The sequence below is a fragment of the Somniosus microcephalus genome, chromosome 5 (assembly GCF_052327205.1).
Source record: "Somniosus microcephalus isolate GS21.2 chromosome 5, FLI_Smic_1.0, whole genome shotgun sequence".
In the NCBI taxonomy this organism is placed as follows: domain Eukaryota; kingdom Metazoa; phylum Chordata; class Chondrichthyes; order Squaliformes; family Somniosidae; genus Somniosus; species Somniosus microcephalus.
The window spans coordinates 39,057,113-39,077,224 of NC_140991.1; the positions used below are offsets into that span (position 1 = coordinate 39,057,113).

Below are 20,112 nucleotides of genomic sequence, written 5' to 3' on the forward strand. Positions count from 1 at the left end.
CTTCTTCCAAACTGGTCTGAACAGCCAGCACCAAGGGCTCCAATTTCCCGGCCAAGGAGTCCCAAATTGTTTTCCCTAAACTAATGAAATCGCTTGGAAGAGTCCCAATCTAACAAAAATATTTGAGAGAAGACGAAGAGTCTGAAATTTTGTGGTAAGCTTCAATCAAAGCACATATCGTCACTTAAAAATGAAATAAGCAGGAGGCTGGTGCTGGCAGGGATTAAAAATAATTTCAATCTATGCTAGAATTCACAACTTCCTGACTTTATATTATAAGTGAAGTCTAACTATCCCCTACTTCAAAAATTATCAATTATTTTCAAACATTCTCAAAAACGCATGTCAGTAAGGCAGTCAACCAACAAATTTATAGAATTCACTTGCTTGGGCTTGTTCAGATATTTAATGTGGGCTCACAATTGAAACCACTGTACAGTTCATTTAAAATCATGTAACAGTTTAATTTCGTTACCTTCCGAGTTCTGAGGCACAGATTCAGTTGCTCAAAGAAAAGCATCCAAGTGGCTAGATTGCTGACACCCCCGGGCAACTGGCAGATCGACACCAATTAGTTCACTCCTAACACTGTAACTGGCCTCAAATACAACCTTTCATCTTCATTGAATAGGTAATGAAAATTAAATGTCTTTGATCAAGTAAGTGTTTTTGATCCCACCACACCCAGTGCCTCTTGAACTGGAGGAGAACTAATAGCTATAGGCAGGGGAAAAATCTATTCTTGTAATTAGAGATGTCTATCATACAGGATAAATCACATTGTCCAACCTATTGAACATGCATTGAAATTATCAAAAATGTTATGTGAGACTAAGTCAAATTATCAAAAGCAAGTGGAAGAATAAGTCTTCACTGCTTATTGCAAAACGTCCTGTAGAAGTTTAGGTCACTGTTTAAGGTTTCCAAAAGAGGGGAAATGGTCATCTCAACACACGATTCATTGTCACAGCATAGCACTGCAGCTCACTCTGGTTAAGGCATTCCTATACTCTCATGGCCTAGTGCCACTCTTCAGATAATTGTGGATTCACTGTCCTTTTCGCTCCAGGTTGTAGTCTCTCCCTCCCTTTTCTTCTGCTTCTAGTCTCCATCTGCTTCCCAGTTCCCTCCCTCTGACTCTCCGTCTGTATGCAGCGATGGCAGCATACACTGAAATCAAAATGCCTGTTCTCTGAAGATAATGAAATTAAAAGGGCATTTTATGTACAGGTCATCGATTTTTTTTTCAGGTTCCTGGAGCTTCACCATGTACACAAATATATTTGTTATGTGTGCTCCTATTACTTCTTTCATTACACCTCCTGCTGTCTCCCTCCCCTCATTTAGCTCACCAATCATCTTAATCCATTCTCCAGTAACAGGAAAGATATAAAACAGGCCAACATTCAGAGTGTTACTCATCACAGCCTAAGTTGGCCAGAATCAGATTTTCCCTCTTTTTCTCCTCAGTGTGTGATTAAACTCCACATATTGATACTTCACACATACTTCAAGGTCAGTCATAGTTGCAAGACAAACCGCTGACCAATGCGGCAAGAGATTTAACAGCTATCTGCCAGGGTGCTTTGTAAATATTCTGATCAAATAAAATTTCATTTCCATAAAAACAAACGTTTTTTCAGAGATTTGGAAAGTATCAATTGGATCAACAACAAAAGCCTGGAATTTTCTGCAAAGGTTTGGCCAGTGATTGTATATAAATTAATGAGTTAAGTAAAATTAGATCTCTGCTCTTTCTCAATAGCAGGGATCGGTGCTAGGACCCCAGCTATTCACACGAGGGAACTAGATGTAATATCTCCAAGTTTGCAGACGACACGAAGCTGGGTGGGCGTGTGTGCTGTGAGGAGGATGCAGAGAAACTCCAGCATGATTTGGACAGGTTGGGTGTTTGGGCAGATGCATGGCAAATGCAATATAATGTGGATAAATGCAAGGTTATCCATTTTGGTGGCAAAAACAGGAAGACAGATTATAGGCCCAGAAATTCAGGTCGGGGGCTTCCCGCGGGTGCAAGCCTCGGACCTGCACTTACCTTGCGCGCTGGCCGTTGAGCGGTGGGCCCCCATGGAATTCCGATCCTGGGCCTCCTCCAACTGCCAGCGCACAGTGCTTGCGTATCCCAGGGGCGCAGTTAGTTCGATGCGTCCCCTGGAATCACGTGGGCCATGGAGAGCCAATGGTAGCAGGGAATGCTTCATTCATAAGTTTGACAGGAAGGGCTGTCAAACTTAAATACTATAAGCCCCAAAACATCACTAAATCTTCAAATAAATTTTTTAAAACTATCACATTTTTTAAATAAACTATAAATTACATGAAATAACTATTTTAAACAATAATTTAAATTTTTGAAAAAAAAATTATTTTCTAACAGGGCTAAAGATAAAAATTTTAAAAATAAACCTGTGGGAAAAAATGTTTTAATTTTAATTAATTCACCACTTACCTTGTAAAAAGCAGGCCTTGCGACTGCTTTTTATGTGTAACTTCTGGAGACTTACCCTCCCGGGAAAACCTGCAAAAAAAACGTAAGTTCGATGCGCACGTGCAGCCTCTCCTGCACACGCATTCGACCTTTCAACCCCCTTCTTTCAGGGGAATGGAAGTGCCGGTTTCCCGCGCATGCGCAGTGCATGCAGGAAACCGGCACTTCCATTGGGCTTATGGGCGAGTACCCCGTGCGTACTCACCCGTGGAGACCCAAATTTCTGGGCCATTATCTGAACAGCAATAGATTGGGGAAAAGGGGAAGTGCAATGAGACCTGGGTGCCCTTGTGCACCAGTCGCTGAAGGTAAGCATGCAGGTGCAGCAGGCGGTTAAGAAAGCAAATGGTATGTTGGCCTTCTTAGCGAGAGGATTCTAGTACAGGAGCAAGGATGTCTTGCTGCAGTTGTACAGGGCCTTGGTGAGACCACACCTTGAGTATTGTGTGCAGTTTTGGTCACCTTATCTGAGGGAGGATGTTCTTGCCATGGAGAGTGTGCAGCAAAGATTCACCAGACGGATACCTGGGATGGCAGGAATGACATGAGAGATTGGGTCGATTAGGCTTATATTCGCTAGAGTTTAGAAGAACGAGAGGGGATCTCATTGAAACTTATAAAATTCTAACAGGACGAGACAGACTAGATGCAGGAAGGATGTTCCCGATGGCCAGGCAGTCCAGAACCAGGGGTCACAGTCTAAGGATAAGGGGTAAGCCATTTAGGACTGAGATGAGGAGGAATTTCTTCACCCAGAGAGTGGTGAACCTGTGGAATTCTCTACTACACAAGGCAGTTGAGGCCAATTCATTAAATATATTCAAGAAGGAGTTAGATATATTTCTTAAGGCTAAAGGGATCAAGCGATATGGGGACAAAGCAGTGACAGGGTACTGAATTTGGATGATCAGCCATGATCGCATTGAATGGCGGAACAGGCTCGAGGGGCCGAATGGCATACTCCTGCTCCTATCTTCAATGTTTCTTAGCTAAAATCCACCAAAACACCACTTCCTCATTGGGTGTAAGGTTTATAGTGTATTTTGTGCACAGCATAGAGCACTGAAGTACCTGCATATGCTACTGGTGAAAATGAGTGGGGAGAAATTAGTTTAGGCCAGTTTTCAGGCCCGAAATTCATGCTTTGTCACACCTAAAAATACTTGAGGGTGGATACAAAAAGTAGAAACATTGCTCCCCCACAACTGTTCTATTCTTCACCTTGATGAAAGAAAAGGCTTGCATTGATATGATGCCTTCTCAGGTATATAAGTCTATATTGATTGCTGAACATTTTAAAATATGGGGCGAAAAATGTGTGTCCGCCACGAGAGTTGTCACCGGCAACTCTGGTTAACGGCCGCTGAAAATGGTCGAAGCGTTACCAGAGAAAAATTCGTGCCGAGGGCTAAAATTTTTTAGCCCAGCACTAACTTACTGTGTAAAGCCCTCCTGGTGGAGTTAGTGCAGGCATGGATGTCGAAGTTCCTGCCCTGAAGTGGCATTCCAGCTTCTAACAGCCTGTCGGGAGCGAGGCTATGGAGTTCAAAAGGAATTGTGGGCAATTAAAAGGGCTATGAATTAAAGGGGCAGTGTGTTCGGAACTAATAAAAATTAAAAGTGTGAGAAAAGGCAGTTTTCAGCCCTGACTGCCTTAAAAAAAAAATTAAAAAGTCCCAAATGGGAGTCTTCAGCACTTAAAGCTGAATTCCCTTCAGAACCTCAAAATGGGAAAAGTGCTTCAGCACTAACACAAATGGTTCAGCAAGCCAGGGAAGGGGCACTCCAGCTTTGTGCAGGGGGTCAGCACTGCAAGGGAGGTCCTCCACCCACAAGGGCCAGGAGGCCCTCCAGAACGAACGATGTGGGATCACATCACCGAGGCCATCACTGCCAGCAGTGTCGCCCCCACCACTTGGCTCCAGTGCCAAAAGCTTCTTCATGACCTTAGACCACAGGTCAAGGTCAGTGAATGCATTTTCAAAAGCCGTCTCCTACCAACTGAATCACTAGCCTCACACACTGTTCAATGCATGGCTCCCCACCCACCAACAATCTGCACCAATCACGAGGCACATCTCCCATTCCTAGCCTCACATCACCCCTTTGTAGGAGACAGTGCAGGCCATTCTTGGTAGGGGTACAGCTGAGCCCTTGGCCAGCGGCAATGCAGAAAGGATACAAGATGCTGGTATCCTCATATGTTATCCTCCTTCTGGCATGCACCTCTTGCTGTTCCGCCCTCCCCTCAGCATAACTCCACCCTTGTGCCTTCCTCATTTCTCACACCCAAGGAATGCAGCCTGCCCAGCCAATGGTTGGCCAAGAAGAGGGAGAGGAAAGTGAAGAAGAAACACAGACAGTTGATTTGACACTTCTAGCCACCAGCTCAAGGTCAACCAGCAAGGCCAGTTGCAGTGTCCCCCACTGAAAGTCAGCAGCCTTCTACCTGCGTGAGATCAGTCAGATAGGCAAAGGCACACACAAGACAGTCACTAAGAGAATGCATAAGGGTGATGAGTTGATTTCTTAATGTCATATTGGGCGGATAGATATATAAAGTTGGATTGGGAGGTTTGCTTTGTGGTGGCTTTTATTTCAGCATCGTGGCCAAGAGGACACTGTGATGGTCAGCAACAAAGGTAAGGTATGGGGACTAATGTTGAAAGGGGAATTGGGGTTGTGGATCATTCCATTATGTATATTTCAGCCAGAAAGGGGCTGTCTGGGTTGCATCCTTCCTTCTGCTTCCTCTTCAGCGTCTTCCTCTTCCCTCTGCGAGCAGATGCTGTAAATCTGAAATGACAGCATAAAATTCTGGAAATACTCAGGTGGTCAGGCAGCATCTTGACCGGAGACGTGAACTCTGTTTCTCTCTCCACGGTTGCTGCCTGACCTGCTGAGTATTTGCAGCATTTTCTGTCTTTAGAGGCCTTCCTTTACCATCTGAGGCCTTGCGAATGTCTAGCAGCACTCCCTACACACTTAAAAAAAAAACTTGTAACATCTATTGCAGCAAGCCATTACTTCAGTAAAATTTAAAAAGTCCAAAAGTTTAAATGTAAACTTACCTGAAAAGAGTTACATGTCCCTTCAAGAGGTGCTGACAACACCTCTGAGTCAGCTTGAAGGCTGGGTTTACTTGATGTGCTTAGGACCCAGCACTGAACTCAGCGCTAGGGTCGAAGTTCGCCGTGGCAACGTTAAGTCAGCGTGACGTCACCGCTCCCTCATTTTTCTCTGCAGGGCGATACTTCTTAATGACAGCGCTACCAGGCCTGGAAAAATGGAGAACGTGGTGGGACCAACCACCAGCTGGTGGCAGAGCGGTGGCCACCCTCTTTTCGCTATTTTTTGCCAGCAACAGGTGGCGTTAAGCCCCCGAATTTTTAGCCCATGATATTCTGAAATGTTCTTGGAAAAAACTTTTGAGATGACCCCAACAGTAGCCAGCAAACATCAAACATCCACTGATAAGTACTACATTATAATTACATTTTACATTTTCAAAGCTATGAAAATCAGTTGATCTTCACTACTTGGTGAAAAATCAAAATCAGCCAAAATCAATCAGGTCTGAATTTCTAAAGACGCTAAATTTAATTACCATCAGTTGTTAGATCTGTATTTTTGTTTTGCTTTAAATAGAAAGTAATCACTACGCATCAGTACACCAGTTACTTGCATGACTTCATAATAAAGTATCTTGGCCTTAACCCAGTGATTGTAGCAGGATTGTGACATGCAAGTTGAGTATAATGGAAAGTTTAACAAGCCTGCTAAAAGCCTCACAATGTCTTTTATACATCTATACGTGGAGGACGTGCACAGCACATGAAGCCACCCAAAGGTACAGATTTATCAGTGCATCTTTTGTACAACAAACAAGCACAAAAATAAGTTATCAGTTGAAAATACACACACTATTAATTTTGCATATACAGTGCAACCACAAAATCTGCTTCAAAGTAAGCTGCACTTACATTCATTATTTGATGAGAAAGATCTTTTTTTTCCAATTTGTTCTCAGGATGTAGGCAACACTGGCAAAGCTGCATTTATTGCCTATCCTTAGTTGCTTTGAGCTACAAGGGCCTCCTTTTTAAACAATTCAATAGAGGTACAAAATATCTGTGCATGTACCATTTGCCAGGCCTCCAGCAGGCTGTTGTGATTCACTTTGAAAAAGTGATCGACCAAATCAAGAATATTCTCACTTGCTGGAAGGATCTCCCCCTCTCTCATTCTTTTCACCATAAGAAAAATGATCACTTATGCTTTTAACTATATATAGAATATGCTACCCCTTTTATTCTACAGATTTTTTTCTACCGAGAAATTTGACGGTTATGGCAGATTACTTGGTACCAGAAACGATTTTGCTTAAATTATTTAAAACCTTCCAGAATGAGTCGGGGAGAGCTGTACCGTATCTCTTCATCTATTCTTGGGAGGTTTTTTTTTGCGGGAGGCGAGGTGGGAAAGACAGGCAGCATAACCGATGTGCATCTTATGAACTAGCAACCGATTACCATCACACCAATGATCCTGCCATTCAGGGTGCTTTCTGTGCCCCAAAGAACATATTATTATTCAGCCGACTTTGGATTTCTTCAGGAGACAGAGGCCTGAAATTTACTCCATGGATGCAACCCAGAAGTTGGATCGTCAATGCACCCAATCTCATGCCCCATTTACCAATGACAAGTTACGCTCAAATTTGCTGCCAATCTCACTAGAATACGTCCCAAGTGTAAAATGGCCATAACTCTGTATATTCGCCCAATAGGGTCAGAACCAATGGGGCCTCAAGATGCTATGGTGGAGGAATATAAAAGTTGGAGGAAAAAAGTTTTACTTCAGAATGAGGCTGGGTACATTTTACGACACTAAAAGGCGCTATATAAATGCAAGTTGTTGGGTAGTGCAAGTAAACAGCACACAATTCAAATATTTTTTAAATAAATCATTTAAATTGCTCTGTAAAGTCTCCCTTCTCTTAGATGACAATCGCAGGAAATGCCAGGAATAGGGCTTTCAACTTCGTGGAAGATGACCTGCAGGCCCTCCTGGACGAGATAGAGGGAAGGAGTGACTGGCTCCTCGGCTCCCCTGCATCAGGAGGTGGGTGTGGATGGAGGCGACAGAGCCACTGAATGCCACATCACAGGCCCCAGGATGGCGGTGCAGTGCCGCAAGAAATCCAATGACCTGACCAGAGTAGGGAAGGTAAAAGACCAGACTCTACCTTTCGTCCTCACCCAATGTGAGCATCATATTCAATGAGGCGGAACGAGTTGATCAGTGGCCTTTATATAGTTCCAAAATTCAACAAGCGTTCAGCTCTATAGCAATCCATTTTTCCACCATCATTCAAGATGTATGGGATAGCTCATTAGCCCTCCACTATTTTCTATTAATAGCTCAAGTATTTTCGATTAGGCCTATTCCAACCATACACAAACAGCCCAACAATATATTTTCATCTCTTCCTCGCTTTTCATATCATTTATAATGCTAACAAATAGTAGCAGCAGTAAGTTGATGCAGGCTTTCTTACAACCTTGAGAGAAGCACTCGGGGTAAACGTTAACTATCTGTTAATAAAGGCAGTGATAGAAATTGATTGGACATTCTGTTCTATTTTGCACTGGAATTGCAACCATTAATCCCATTACAAAGTCTAATGTTTCTCACATAAATCAGACTGCTCCTGAAAACAGAGCGCCTCATGCAGTTTATCATTTCAATGAATCATCTACATTCTCATTGCATCTTCTCCGTCGACCACATTCAGCCACCAGAATGTGAAAAAAATTACCAGTAGGTTCCGCATACCATTTAACCTCCTTATAAGTGCTTCCTCCTGCAAGCCAATGCAGTAGATTTGTTCATCCAGGTCTTCCAGGATCTGAAAAATAAACAGATCAATTTAAAAAATCTTCAATGTGTGACAACAGTTTAAGAAAAATCACTGAAAATTAGAATTGCTGAATCATTGCATCGACAGCACAGGAGGAGACCGTTTGTACCTCGTGCCTGTGCTGTTAAAAGTTCTTCAACTGGAATTATCTGATCCCAATTCCCTGCCTTTTCTTTGCATCTTTTGTATTCTTCCTTTTCAAATATTTATTCAATTCTCTTTTAACTGATCTCTCTCAATGGACATATGCTTTTAACCCTTAGTGTGAAAAACATTGATGTAATTTTCCCTTCAGTGAGAATCCGGAGTCTGTAACTCATTACCATTTTGCCAATTGTGGAATTAATCTTTCACAATCTATCCTCTCAAAACCCTCCCTATTTTGGCAATCCTCGATTAGATCCTCAACCTTCTATCGTGCAATGGAATAAAGCCCCAAATGTTCCAGCGTTTCTTCATAACTATAATCTTTCATTCCTGACATCATTCAGGTGAATCTTACTACTGTATATCCTTTCCATAGCTTGAATATCCTTCCTATAATAGTGTGCCAAGAATTGCACATATTTCAGCTCTGGCCTAACCGACGTGTTATCTAAATTCAGTATCACCAGATATTTTTATTGTCCCACTCTATTAGAGCCTTACCATTTAGAATACACTTCCTTTCATTGTTCATTATCTTCAAAACATGTTAACTTCACTTTTCTCTGCATTCTACTGATTCTACCACTTGTCGGCCCACTCCACTATTCTGTCCATATTTTCCTATAATCTTACTCATAGTTTGTCATGCCCCTAATTTGCTTTCCACAGCAATTTGTCAAATGCCTTCTGAAAATCCATACAAAATCCACTGTAGTGCTTTTAGTTATATACTGTGATTTACCCCTAAAATTCAATTACATTTCTTAGCACTACCTGCCCTTTGCTAACTATCCCTGATTCATCCATGTTCAAGTGTCCCTCCCATATTATGGATTCTAGAAATTTATCCATTAAGATGAGACTAATTGGCCTATAATTTCCTAGCTTATCCTTTTCCCCTTTCTTAAACAGATTTGCCATCCTCCAGTCCTTTGACTCAGGTCCCGTTTCTAAAGGTTTGTGGAAAATTATAGTTACTGTTTCCGTTATCTCCTCCCCAACCTCCTTCAGTATTGTGGGATATACACTATCCGAGTCCAATTACTTTGAGTTTTAGTCCCATTGAGCTTTTAATAGCGTGTCTAAGTGTCATCTTTGTTCAGTTAATAGCGCACTGCTCTGAGTCAGAGGTTGTGGGTTCAAGGCCCACTACAGATTTGAGCATATATCAAGACTGACACTTCAGTGCAGTACTGAGGGAGTGCTTCAGTGTTCGAGGTGCCATTATTCGGATGAGACATTAAACCCTGTATGCCTGCTCATGTAGATGTAAAAGAACCCACGGCACTAGTTGAAGATGATCAGGCAGCTACCTCAACAACCACCAAGGACGGATCATCTCGTAATTCATCTAATGTTTGTGGGACCGTGTGCGCAAATTGGCTGTTGCTTTTGTCTACCCAACAACGGTAACCGCATTTCAAAAATGATCCACTGCTTGTAAAGTGCTTTGGGATATGAGGATGTGAAAAGGTTTTATATAAATGCAGATTCTTTCTTTTGAATATTAATTTCCACTAGTGGTTCTTTCACATTCCTCTAAAAATTGATAAATACTTATCAAGCATATGTGTCATTTCCAGTCAATTATTCCATGATACCCAGCTCTTTGGTTGTCACCATGGTTTCATATTTTCATAAATCTTCATCATAGTGACAAGATAAATCTACAAGCTAATACAATCTAAAGAACAATTTTGGCTTTCAAGTCTGGACTACACAATACATAGCATACTTCATACACATAAGTACTTATAGATCGAATGACCAAAAGGATTGAACGAGCAGGCGCTGATAATGTACAAGAAAGATTGCCCTTAGTTTTCTCCACATCTCCTATTTTAGCAATTTCACATCTCACCAATTTGCATTAAATTCTTATTCTTTTGAGTCCAGTGGGTGTGAAGTAAAGCCAATTTGTAATCTTGAACTCAAAATTGGCGTTCCATGTGATTTTTCTTACCCAAGACAAATGTGTTTCCATCTTTTTACACTCATCTCCATTCCTAAAGCAGTATCCCATACAACTCTTAACCTTTCAATACCACACTGGTAGTTAACCAGCCTTACTTTATTTTTCAAGTGCTTACATGATCCAATTTGTAAACGTTTATTACAGACCCAGAACTCTGACAACCCTTACATTAATCCAAGTTTTCAATAAAGTCTTCAATAAAATATACTACCTCCTAAACACTTGTCAGATGCATATTTAACAGTGCTAAACTAGACAAAGACTGAACAAAATTGTGAAAGTTTATTTCCCATTGTTTGTCACCCCAGCAGACTTTTGTACGTCAACCATTGCCCCTTAATATCAAAGACACTAGCAGCAGAGGACTCTGGTAGGGTGTAGGAGACAGAACTAGACAGAGGGAGGGCATAGGAATGAGGTACAAAGGGGAGGAATGACAGAGGGCAGGAAGGAGGCAGGTCGAACAGCAAGCAACAGGCCAGAACGAAGGACAATCATAGAGCAGCAACACTCTTGTACCAGGAAAGTCAGAGGCTCAATAGTAGGGAGAAGCAAAGGAGTGAGGCTAAAGTCCAGTGGACCAGGAGTGAGGCAGAGGGTGCCAGCCTGGAGAATGGGACAAATAACCATAGTCACCACACTTGCACACTGTTGTGGCTAAGGAAGTTCTGAAGCCAGCAGGAAGCGATTAGAAGAGATTGAGGGAGCAAGGCCCAAAACAGAACAGGAAACTCCATGCTACAGAGAGATGTTGGTGAGCAAGAGCCAGGAGCGAGAGTGGGAGGTCCGAGTGTGAATGACAGGTGGTATAGATGCTGAAGCCGGGCTGGGAGAGCTTGGATAAAATGGAGACCTGTCATGGCTGCTGAAAACTGGGATTTGATTGGTTTTGTCTGTTATTATTTTAAGCGAATTCCACCGATCAGGGACGGATTGGGCTGCCTGGACATCGGGAGAATTCCCGGTTGGCCCATCGGAGCTACATGTAGGTATCAATGTTTTAAATTAATCAAAATCAAAATAAAACCCATCATACACACAATAAACCAATCAAAATTTAGAAAAGCCAAATAAAATCAATTGGAAATAAGATAAAATTCATCAAAAGACAAAATAAACCCATCAAAAATGAAAAAAATAAAAAACAAAATAAAAACCAAAAACAAGATAAAAGCATCAAAAAGCAATATGAATCAAAAACAAAGCAAGTGCAAAATCAAAATTTATATGGTTAAAGAATGATGGATAAAATATTTTTTTATGATGTACATTCCATTTAAGTTTGTATGATACAAGTTTGGTGTTACAACTTTACTTTTCACTTACTGTGAAAATATGGTTGGGATTTAGAGTCAATCATTCACTTTTCCAACTTTACAGTCATGTTTTAGAAGGCACACTGACCAGAAAAAAGATCTGGGTTTCAAAAAGTGCTACATAAGTAATATGGAATATTACAGTAAAGAGCATTTTTGCAGAAGTGGAGAGGGGTGTCAAAGTACAGCAGCAGGTATCTGTCAAAATACCTGTTTTTTGATCACAGCGCCCATTAAGTTAATACTGGCTAAAAGACTATTCAGAGCGCTGAATGCAAATCAGTGATAAGCAGTTCTTTTCACCATGAAAAGGGTGATTTTCATTTTGCATATCTGTATAGGCAAGGGCTGCATGTTAAACATAATTCACCATGCCTTATTCCTGGGCCTTTCAATTCAGAATCACAGAAACTCCACAGTGCAGATAGAGGCCATTTCGGCCCATCGAGCCTGCACCGACACATATCCCACCCAATCCCCGTAACCCCTATACCAACACATATCCCACCCTATCCCCGTAACCCCACGTATTTAATCCCCCTAACACTAAGGGTCAATTTATCATAGCCAATCAACCTAACCCGCACATCTTTGGACTGTGGGAGGAAACCGGAGCACCCGGAGGAAACCCACACAAACAACGGCCTTGAAGAGATTGCTTACCTGCACTGTGATTAATGAGTAATTTGTCTACAATGACTAACAGTAACTGAATAAGTAGGAATAGGGTTACTGAAAATGAGGTTATAAGACTATCGGATGGGTGACATGGACCACTTTCAGAATATTTTCCAGAGCCGTTTTACATTCCCGGTCTGCCCCTGCCACTGATGTACCACCTATCAAATATAGAACAATCCGATCACCATGCAATTACTACCAACCAATAAGGTTGCTGAAAACCAACGCAAACAGAACACTGCTACTGGCCATTAAGATTGCTAAAAGGGACACGCAAGTTTTTAAAAAAAAGTTATGTATAGGTTCATCACCTAAATTGCCCTTGGATTATCGTCTGTATACAGGAATATTTCATGGATTACACCATCAACATGAGCCTCTTCTAAATTTTGATGCTCCCTTACAAATCTTGTTAGTGGTTCTGACTAAAATACACAATACGAAACATGACAGGAGCATTCAAGCTTGGTATCCTTCCCGAGGCCAGAGGGACATGGTTGAGGTATCAACTATTGCTTTGCACATATTCTTCGAACAAAAAATTACCAAACAGCTAACACATCTGGTGAATACATAAACAGAATATGTTGCATATGTAAACTGGTTATCAGAAGCACATAAAAGCAGAACTACTTACTGTATACTGCAGTGAGAGTTTTCATTACTTACTGTAGGCTTTACCAGCAACTGTCCCATTACTGTGAACATTCTGGAGAGACCAACTGGTGTACACACTGAAGAGAAAAGAATGGGCATATTAGTGTTAAAATTCTTCCTTAAAAAAAAACTAACAAATTGAAACGACACATATTATCGCCACAGTACAGGTACTAAAGTACAGGGTATCAGAATTTTACAACACAGGAGGCTGTTCAATCCATTGCACCTGTGCAGCTCTCTGAAAGACCTATCCATTTAGTTTCACTCCCTCCTCCTCCTATGCTTTCAATGTGGAAAGCTGCCCAGGTATGTCCTGTCCACAAAAAGCAGGACAAATCCAACCCGGCCAATTACCGCCCCATCAGTCTACTCTCAATCATCAGCAAAGTGATGGAAGGTGTCATCAACAGTGCTATCAAGCGGCACTTACTCACCAGCAACCTGCTCACTTGATGCCCAGTTTGGGTTCTGCCAAGGCCACTCGGCTCCCGACCTCATTACAGCCTTGGTCCAAACATGGACAAAGGAGCTGAATTCCAGAGGTGAGGTGAGAGGGACAGCCCTTGACATCAAGGCAGCATTTGACCAAGTCTGGCATCAAGGAGCCCTAGTAAAACTGAAATCAATGGGAATCAGGGGGAAAACGCTCCACTGGCTGGAGTCATACCTAGCACAAACAAAAGGAAGATGGTTGTGGTGGTTGAAGGTCAAACATCACTGCAGGAGTTCCTCAGGGCAGTGTCCTAGGCCCAACCATCTTCAGCTGCTTCATCAATGACCTTCCCTCCAACATAAGGTCAGAAATGGGGATGTCCGCTGATGACTGCACAGTTAGCACCATTCGCCACTCCACAGATAATGAAGCAGTCCATGCCCGCATGCAACAAGACCTGGACGATGTTCAGGCTTGAGCTGATAAATGGCAGGTAACATTCGCGCCACAGAAGTGCCAGGCAATGACTATCTCCAACAAGCGAGAGTCTAACCATCTCCCCTTGACATTCAATGGCATTACCATCGCCGAATCCCCCACTGTCAACATCCTGGGGGGACACCATTAACCAGAAACTTAACTGGACCAGCCACATAAATACTATGGCAACAAGAGTAGGTCAGATGCTAGGTATTCTGTGGCGAGTGTCTCACTTCCTGACTCCCCAAAGCCTTTCCACCATCTACAAGACACAAGTAAGGAGTGTCATGGAATACTCTCCACTTCCCTGGATGAGTGCAGTTCCAACAACACTCAAGAAGCTCGACACCATCCAGAACAAAGCAGCCCGCTTGATTGGCACCCCATCCACCACCTTAAACATTCACTCCCTCCACCACCAGCGTACTGTGGCTACAGTGTGTACTATCTACAAGATGCACTGCAGCAACTCGCCAAGGCTTCTTCGGCAGCACTTCCCAAACCCGCGACCTCTTCCACCTAGAAGGATAAGGGCAGCAGGCGCATGGGAACACCACCACCTCCAAGTTCCCCTCCAAGTCACACACCATCTTGACTTAGAAGTATATCGCTGATCCTTCATCGTCGCTGGGTCAAAATCCTGGAACTCCCTACCTAACAGCACAGTGGGAGTACCATCACCACACAGACAGCAGCGGTTCAAGGCGGCGGCTCACCACCACCTTCGCAAGGGCAACTAGGGATGGGCAATAAATGCTGGCATTGCCAGCGACGCCCTGATCCCATAAACGAATAAAAAAAAATGTTTCCCCCTTCAAGCAATTAATCACTTCCCTTTTAAAGGGCATTGTGGATTCTGCTTCAGCCACTGTTTCTGGTAGGTCATTCCACCTCCCAACAACCACTATGTAAAAAGTAAAAAATTCCTAATTTCTCCATGTATATATTTTTTTAAACTGATGAGCTTAATTTTATGTACGCTAGTTACTGACTCAGTAACCTATTTACCTTTTCCGAACCCTCCATAATGGTTAGTGGCATAGCGGTTAACAATCCAGAGGCCTGGACTAATGATCTGGAGACCCGAGTTCAAATCCCATCACGGCAGCTTGAGAATTTAAATTCAGTCAATTAAATAACTGGAATAAAAAGCCATTACCAGTAATGGTGACCATGAAACTACTGGATTGTCGTAAAAACCCATCTGGTTCACTAATGTCCTTTAGGAAAGGAAACCTGCCGTCCTTACCCGGTCAGGCCTTTTTGTGACTCCAGACCCACAGCAATGTGGTTGACTCTCGAAGCCCTCTGAAATGGCCTAGCAGCAAGCCACTCAGTTGTCAAGGCGACGGCTCACCACCACCTTCTCAAGGGGCAATTAGGGATGGGAAAAAAATTGCTGGCCTTGCCAGCGACGTCCACATCCCGTGAACAAATTAAAAAAAACACTGCCATCAAACCGTATTAACCTTCTCGGTTTGAATGAAAGGAGCTGCTGTTTCTCAACTTTATCACATAACCACTGGTAGCACCTTAGAAAAGATTTTCAGACCAGCATTCTTGTCCTGTTTTTCCATCCATATTCAGGATTTTGAGCACTATTTTATCCCCTAAAAACTCATGACCTTCTAATCCCACTTAAGTCATGGCTGATCTTCTATCTCAACTCTACTTTCCCACCCTATCCCCATATCTCTCGATTCTCTTAAGTGTCCAAAAATCTATCTCTCTCGATTGAGCATCCACAGCCGTTTGGAGAAGAGAATTCCAAAGGTCCACAACCCTCTGAGTGAAGGGGAAAAAAGGGGACAGAATGGGAGAAAATAAGCAAACAAAAACTCTACGTGTAGATTTTCCAGTAGCTCAATTTGGAGACATATGATCATTAAAAAAATGGACAGGGAAAGACCATCTGGGAGTGGGACATGGTGCAGTCACCATGCATCATCCACCTACTCTCCCAATCACACAGTCTGCTGAGAGAAGCAAAAAGCAAGAGAAAAAAAACCTCAGGCCAACTTAGGGGAAAAAAACTCTGGGAAATTATTTTTCGATTCACTAAAAAAGGACTCAACACTATATGTTGCCGCACCTAACAGCAACAACTTGCATTTATATAGCGCCTTTAATGTAGTAAAACGTCCCCTAGCTGACCAAAAAAAGTACTTCCATCCAAGAATGAAGTATTCTCACAAGAAAGAATTACTTTTGTTTGTCGTTAATCACTCTTTGGATACACAATAATGCCTTTTAGGAAGTGATAGAACTCACTTGAGAATTCCTGAAATGGATTAAAACAATTAGTCAACAAGAGGACATAACCTTAAAGTTAGAGCTGGGCTGTTCAGGGCTGGTGTCAGGAAGCACTTCTTCACACAAAGGGAAATCTGGAACTCTCTTCCACCAAAAAGCTGTTGAGGCTCGGTCAACTGAAAATTTCAAAACTGAGACTAATAGATTTATGTTAGGTAAAGGTCTTAAGGGATATGGAGCAAAGGCGGCTAAATGGAGTTGAGATGCAGATCAGCCACGATCTAATTGAATGGCGGAACAGGCCCAAGGCACTAAATGGCCTACTCCTGTTCCTAATCAAAGTGCAGCACTTTCTTGATAACAATTTCAGGCACTGAAATTGTGGCTACTGCTCTCTGCAATTTCTTTATACATCCCCTGCAACCCGAACTAATGAAAGTTAACCCAAGTTGTTAATGCTTTAATATTATGCCCTTTAATAGTTTGAGGACTTTTACACTATGCTTTGATAATGGGCCAATACAATCCATTCATCAATACAATTCCATGAAGCACCTATTAACCAACACAAAGGATGCTGCTTGGAAATGGGAAACCAAGTATTCTGATCCCATGGACACAAAAAATTGGAGGTTTTCCAAAGATCTTTCGTCTTTCTGATGTCTGCTGTGTGTATTTCTCTTTACCCCACCTCCCACTGTCAGAACTAGGTGTGAAATTGTGGCCTTGATACAAGTGTAAGAATTAAGCTTCAGTTAAAATTCCAAGTAAGGATGAAAGAATATCCCATTCTCTTGCCTGATAACATGGCAGGTTTTTTTTTTTTTTTAAATTCCGTAGCCCTGGAACTCACCAAGGCCTAGAAATTCAGTGGCCTGCGCCACCAGTTTGCGCCCAAAGAGGGCGTTTGCGCCTCTGGCCACAACCACCGCGATATTTAGCGGGGCGCTAATGGCGGCGTTAGCCTGTAGCGCTGCGCCACCACCGATGACGTCATCGGTGTGCGCAGCGCCCCGCTACCACCCCGAGCGCCATATTAGGTCGCCGCCGCCTCCTCCGCGCCGGCCGCAAATAGCGACCGGTACACAGGGGCCTACCTGTGGCGGTAGTGGGGCGAGTTAAGGTGGAGGTGCAGCCGGCCGGTTTTTCGGCGGCCGCCTGCCCGCACCTCCGTCCCCGGCCTCCTACACACCCCCCCCACCCCCCCCCCCCGCGGCATTGCCGGCTGTTTCCCGAGAGCCCGGCACTTCTCCTTGGTGCCGGGCTCATTTGCCGGCACTCGCGAGCGGGGATCGCGCTGTTGCAGGCACCTCCCCCTTAACAGTGGGAGGAAGGCCTGCAGTACCGCAGCGTGCTGTGCCGCAGCGGGTGGCGCTGCGGCACTTTGTGCGCCGAAATTCAGTTTCAGCGCCCCAAGCGGGGCGCCTAAAGCCTTGTTTAGCGGCCGGCTTCCACTTGGAGCGCTGAAACTGAATATCCCGATGGCGCAAGTGGCTCGGCGCGCAGCGGTAATTCCGGCGCCCAGGCGAGCTGGGCGCCCCAAACTGAATTTTTAGCCCCAAGTCTCTTGACTGAAACCAGGATTGCAACCCATATATCCTTCAATGATAAGAACATAAGAAAGAGGAGCAGGAATAGGCCACTTGGCCCCTCGAGCCTGCTCCGCCATTCAATAAGATCATGGCTGATCTTGGGCTCAAAACCACTTCCCTGCCTGCTCCCCATAACACTTCACTCCCTTATCTTGCAAAAATTTGGCTATCCCCACCTTAGATGTATTTAATGACCCAGCCTCCATGGCTCTCTGGGGCAGAGAATTCCACAGATTTACAACCCTCAGAAGAAATTCCTCCTCATCTCAGTTCTAAAAGGGCTGATGAAAGTTTTTTCGTTTAAAAAAAAAAATCAAGCCTTAAATTCAAAGGCAGGAGCTTATGCAGAATATGATTAAGTTTCCACACTGATGTCAAAAGAGAGTGTTTGATATGTCAAACCCCTTTCATGAAGGAAATCAAGAGATGAAAGGTAAGAGAACTTCCCTCCACTGCATAAACTATGGCGTAAGCCCTTTGCCCAGAAGTGTGCAGAATTACTTCAGGACCCAAGTCAAAATTCATAATGTCCATTATACATGTTCTGAGTTTTTGTGAACTTTCAACAGTGTAGATCATATACAGTCACTAGGATGTCAATCGGCCCCATTTAATTTAGAGCAATATCCCCGCTCAACTTTCTTGTTGGGAACCCGACATGTTTGCTGGGACATCTGATCAGATAACTCACGAAGACGCAACATTTCTTATTTCAGCACTTAAAAATCATACAAAAGAGAGGAATTTATTGCGTCGAGTTCTTTACATTTCTAGGCTTTAATGGGCTAAAAAAGCCAGATCATCATCAACTCGTCAATTTTTATAATGGGGAGCCAACTCGAAGATGGTCAGGACTGCCCCCCACCACCCCCATTCCATTCCCCATTTTATAGAAGAAAATATCAGCCGGAGTCAATTTTGATGTATACTGCTTTAAAAGGTGTCAACTTTCTCAGTTTGGCGATCCTGCCGAACGGTCTCCCTTTCCACTAGGCTGGTGTAGTGATGTCATCACTGAGTCGTCCCCGAGCAGCTCCATATGCAGCAGCTGGAGGGTGCACTTTGAAACCTGCCTCAGCACCAAAGAAAGAATGAACTTGCATTTATATAGCGCCTTTCGCAACCTCAGGACATCCCAAAGCCCTTAACAATGAAGTACTTTTTGAAGTGGAGTCACTGTTGCAATTTAGGGAAACACCACAGCCAATTTACGCACATCAAGGTTCCACAAACTGCAATGATATAATTGGCCAGATAAGCTGTTTTAGTGATGTTGGTTGGGGGACAAAATTTGGCCAGGACACCAAGAGAATTCCCCTGCTCTTCATCGAAAAGTGTCATGGTATCTTTTACATCCACCTGAGGGGACAGACGGGGCCTCGGTTTAATGTCTCAATGAAAGACGGCACCTCAGTCAGTGCAGCGCTCCCTCAGTAACGCAGTAAAATGTCAGCCTAGATGATGTACTCAAGTCTCTGGAGCATAGCTTGAACCCATGTCCTTCTGACTCAGAGGCGAGAGTGCTACCACTGAGCCAAGGCTGACGCCTAAGCTCAATAACAACCGTTGGCAGTCCACACCGTAAGCGTAGAAATTCAGTAGCGGAGTTGTCCAGGTCCTGTTGCAGATTGTCATGGGATGCTTCATTAATGGAGGAGTTATGAATGGAGCTAAACACTCTGGAGCCACCAGTCAATAGCCCCATTCCTAACTTTATGACAGAGGGAAGGTCACTGACGAAGCAGCTAAAGATAGTAAGGTCAATGATACTACCCTGAGATGCTACTGTAACAATGTCCCAGGGCTGTGATGATTGACCAACAACCACAACCTGTGTGTCGAGTATGCCTTCAACTACTGCATGGATTCCCCTTCACCCCTTAGGCCTCAGTTTTGCTAGAGTTCCTTGGTCATACTAGGGTGAATGCTGCCTTGATCAAGGGCAGCTACTCTTCACCTCTCAACATTCAGCTCTTGCACCTATGTCTGGATCAAAGCTGTAATGAAGTCTGGAGCAGTAGTTCTTGTGGAAAATCCAGTGGGAGAGGACAAAAAATAAAGCATAACTATTAAAACTCTTATGTAGGTGCACTTGCAATCAAGTAACACATACTTCCTTTAACACTTTCCAGTTGGTCTATTT

At 43.3% G+C, this 20,112-nt stretch overlaps 1 protein-coding gene across 4 annotated transcripts in view; it reads right to left on the minus strand.

Moving 5' to 3' along the window:
• Window positions 1-20,112, minus strand: part of lmbr1 (limb development membrane protein 1) — a 261,948-nt gene that overhangs the window by 131,681 nt on the left and 110,155 nt on the right. For all 4 annotated transcript variants that reach the window (XM_085987540.1, XM_085987538.1, XM_085987539.1 and 1 more), the window contains 2 exons: window positions 13,221-13,285; window positions 8,348-8,420 (listed from right to left, as the gene is read on the minus strand). In XM_085987540.1, the coding sequence (XP_085843666.1) occupies window positions 8,348-8,420; window positions 13,221-13,285 (138 nt within the window). The remainder of the gene's footprint in view (window positions 1-8,347; window positions 8,421-13,220; window positions 13,286-20,112) is intronic.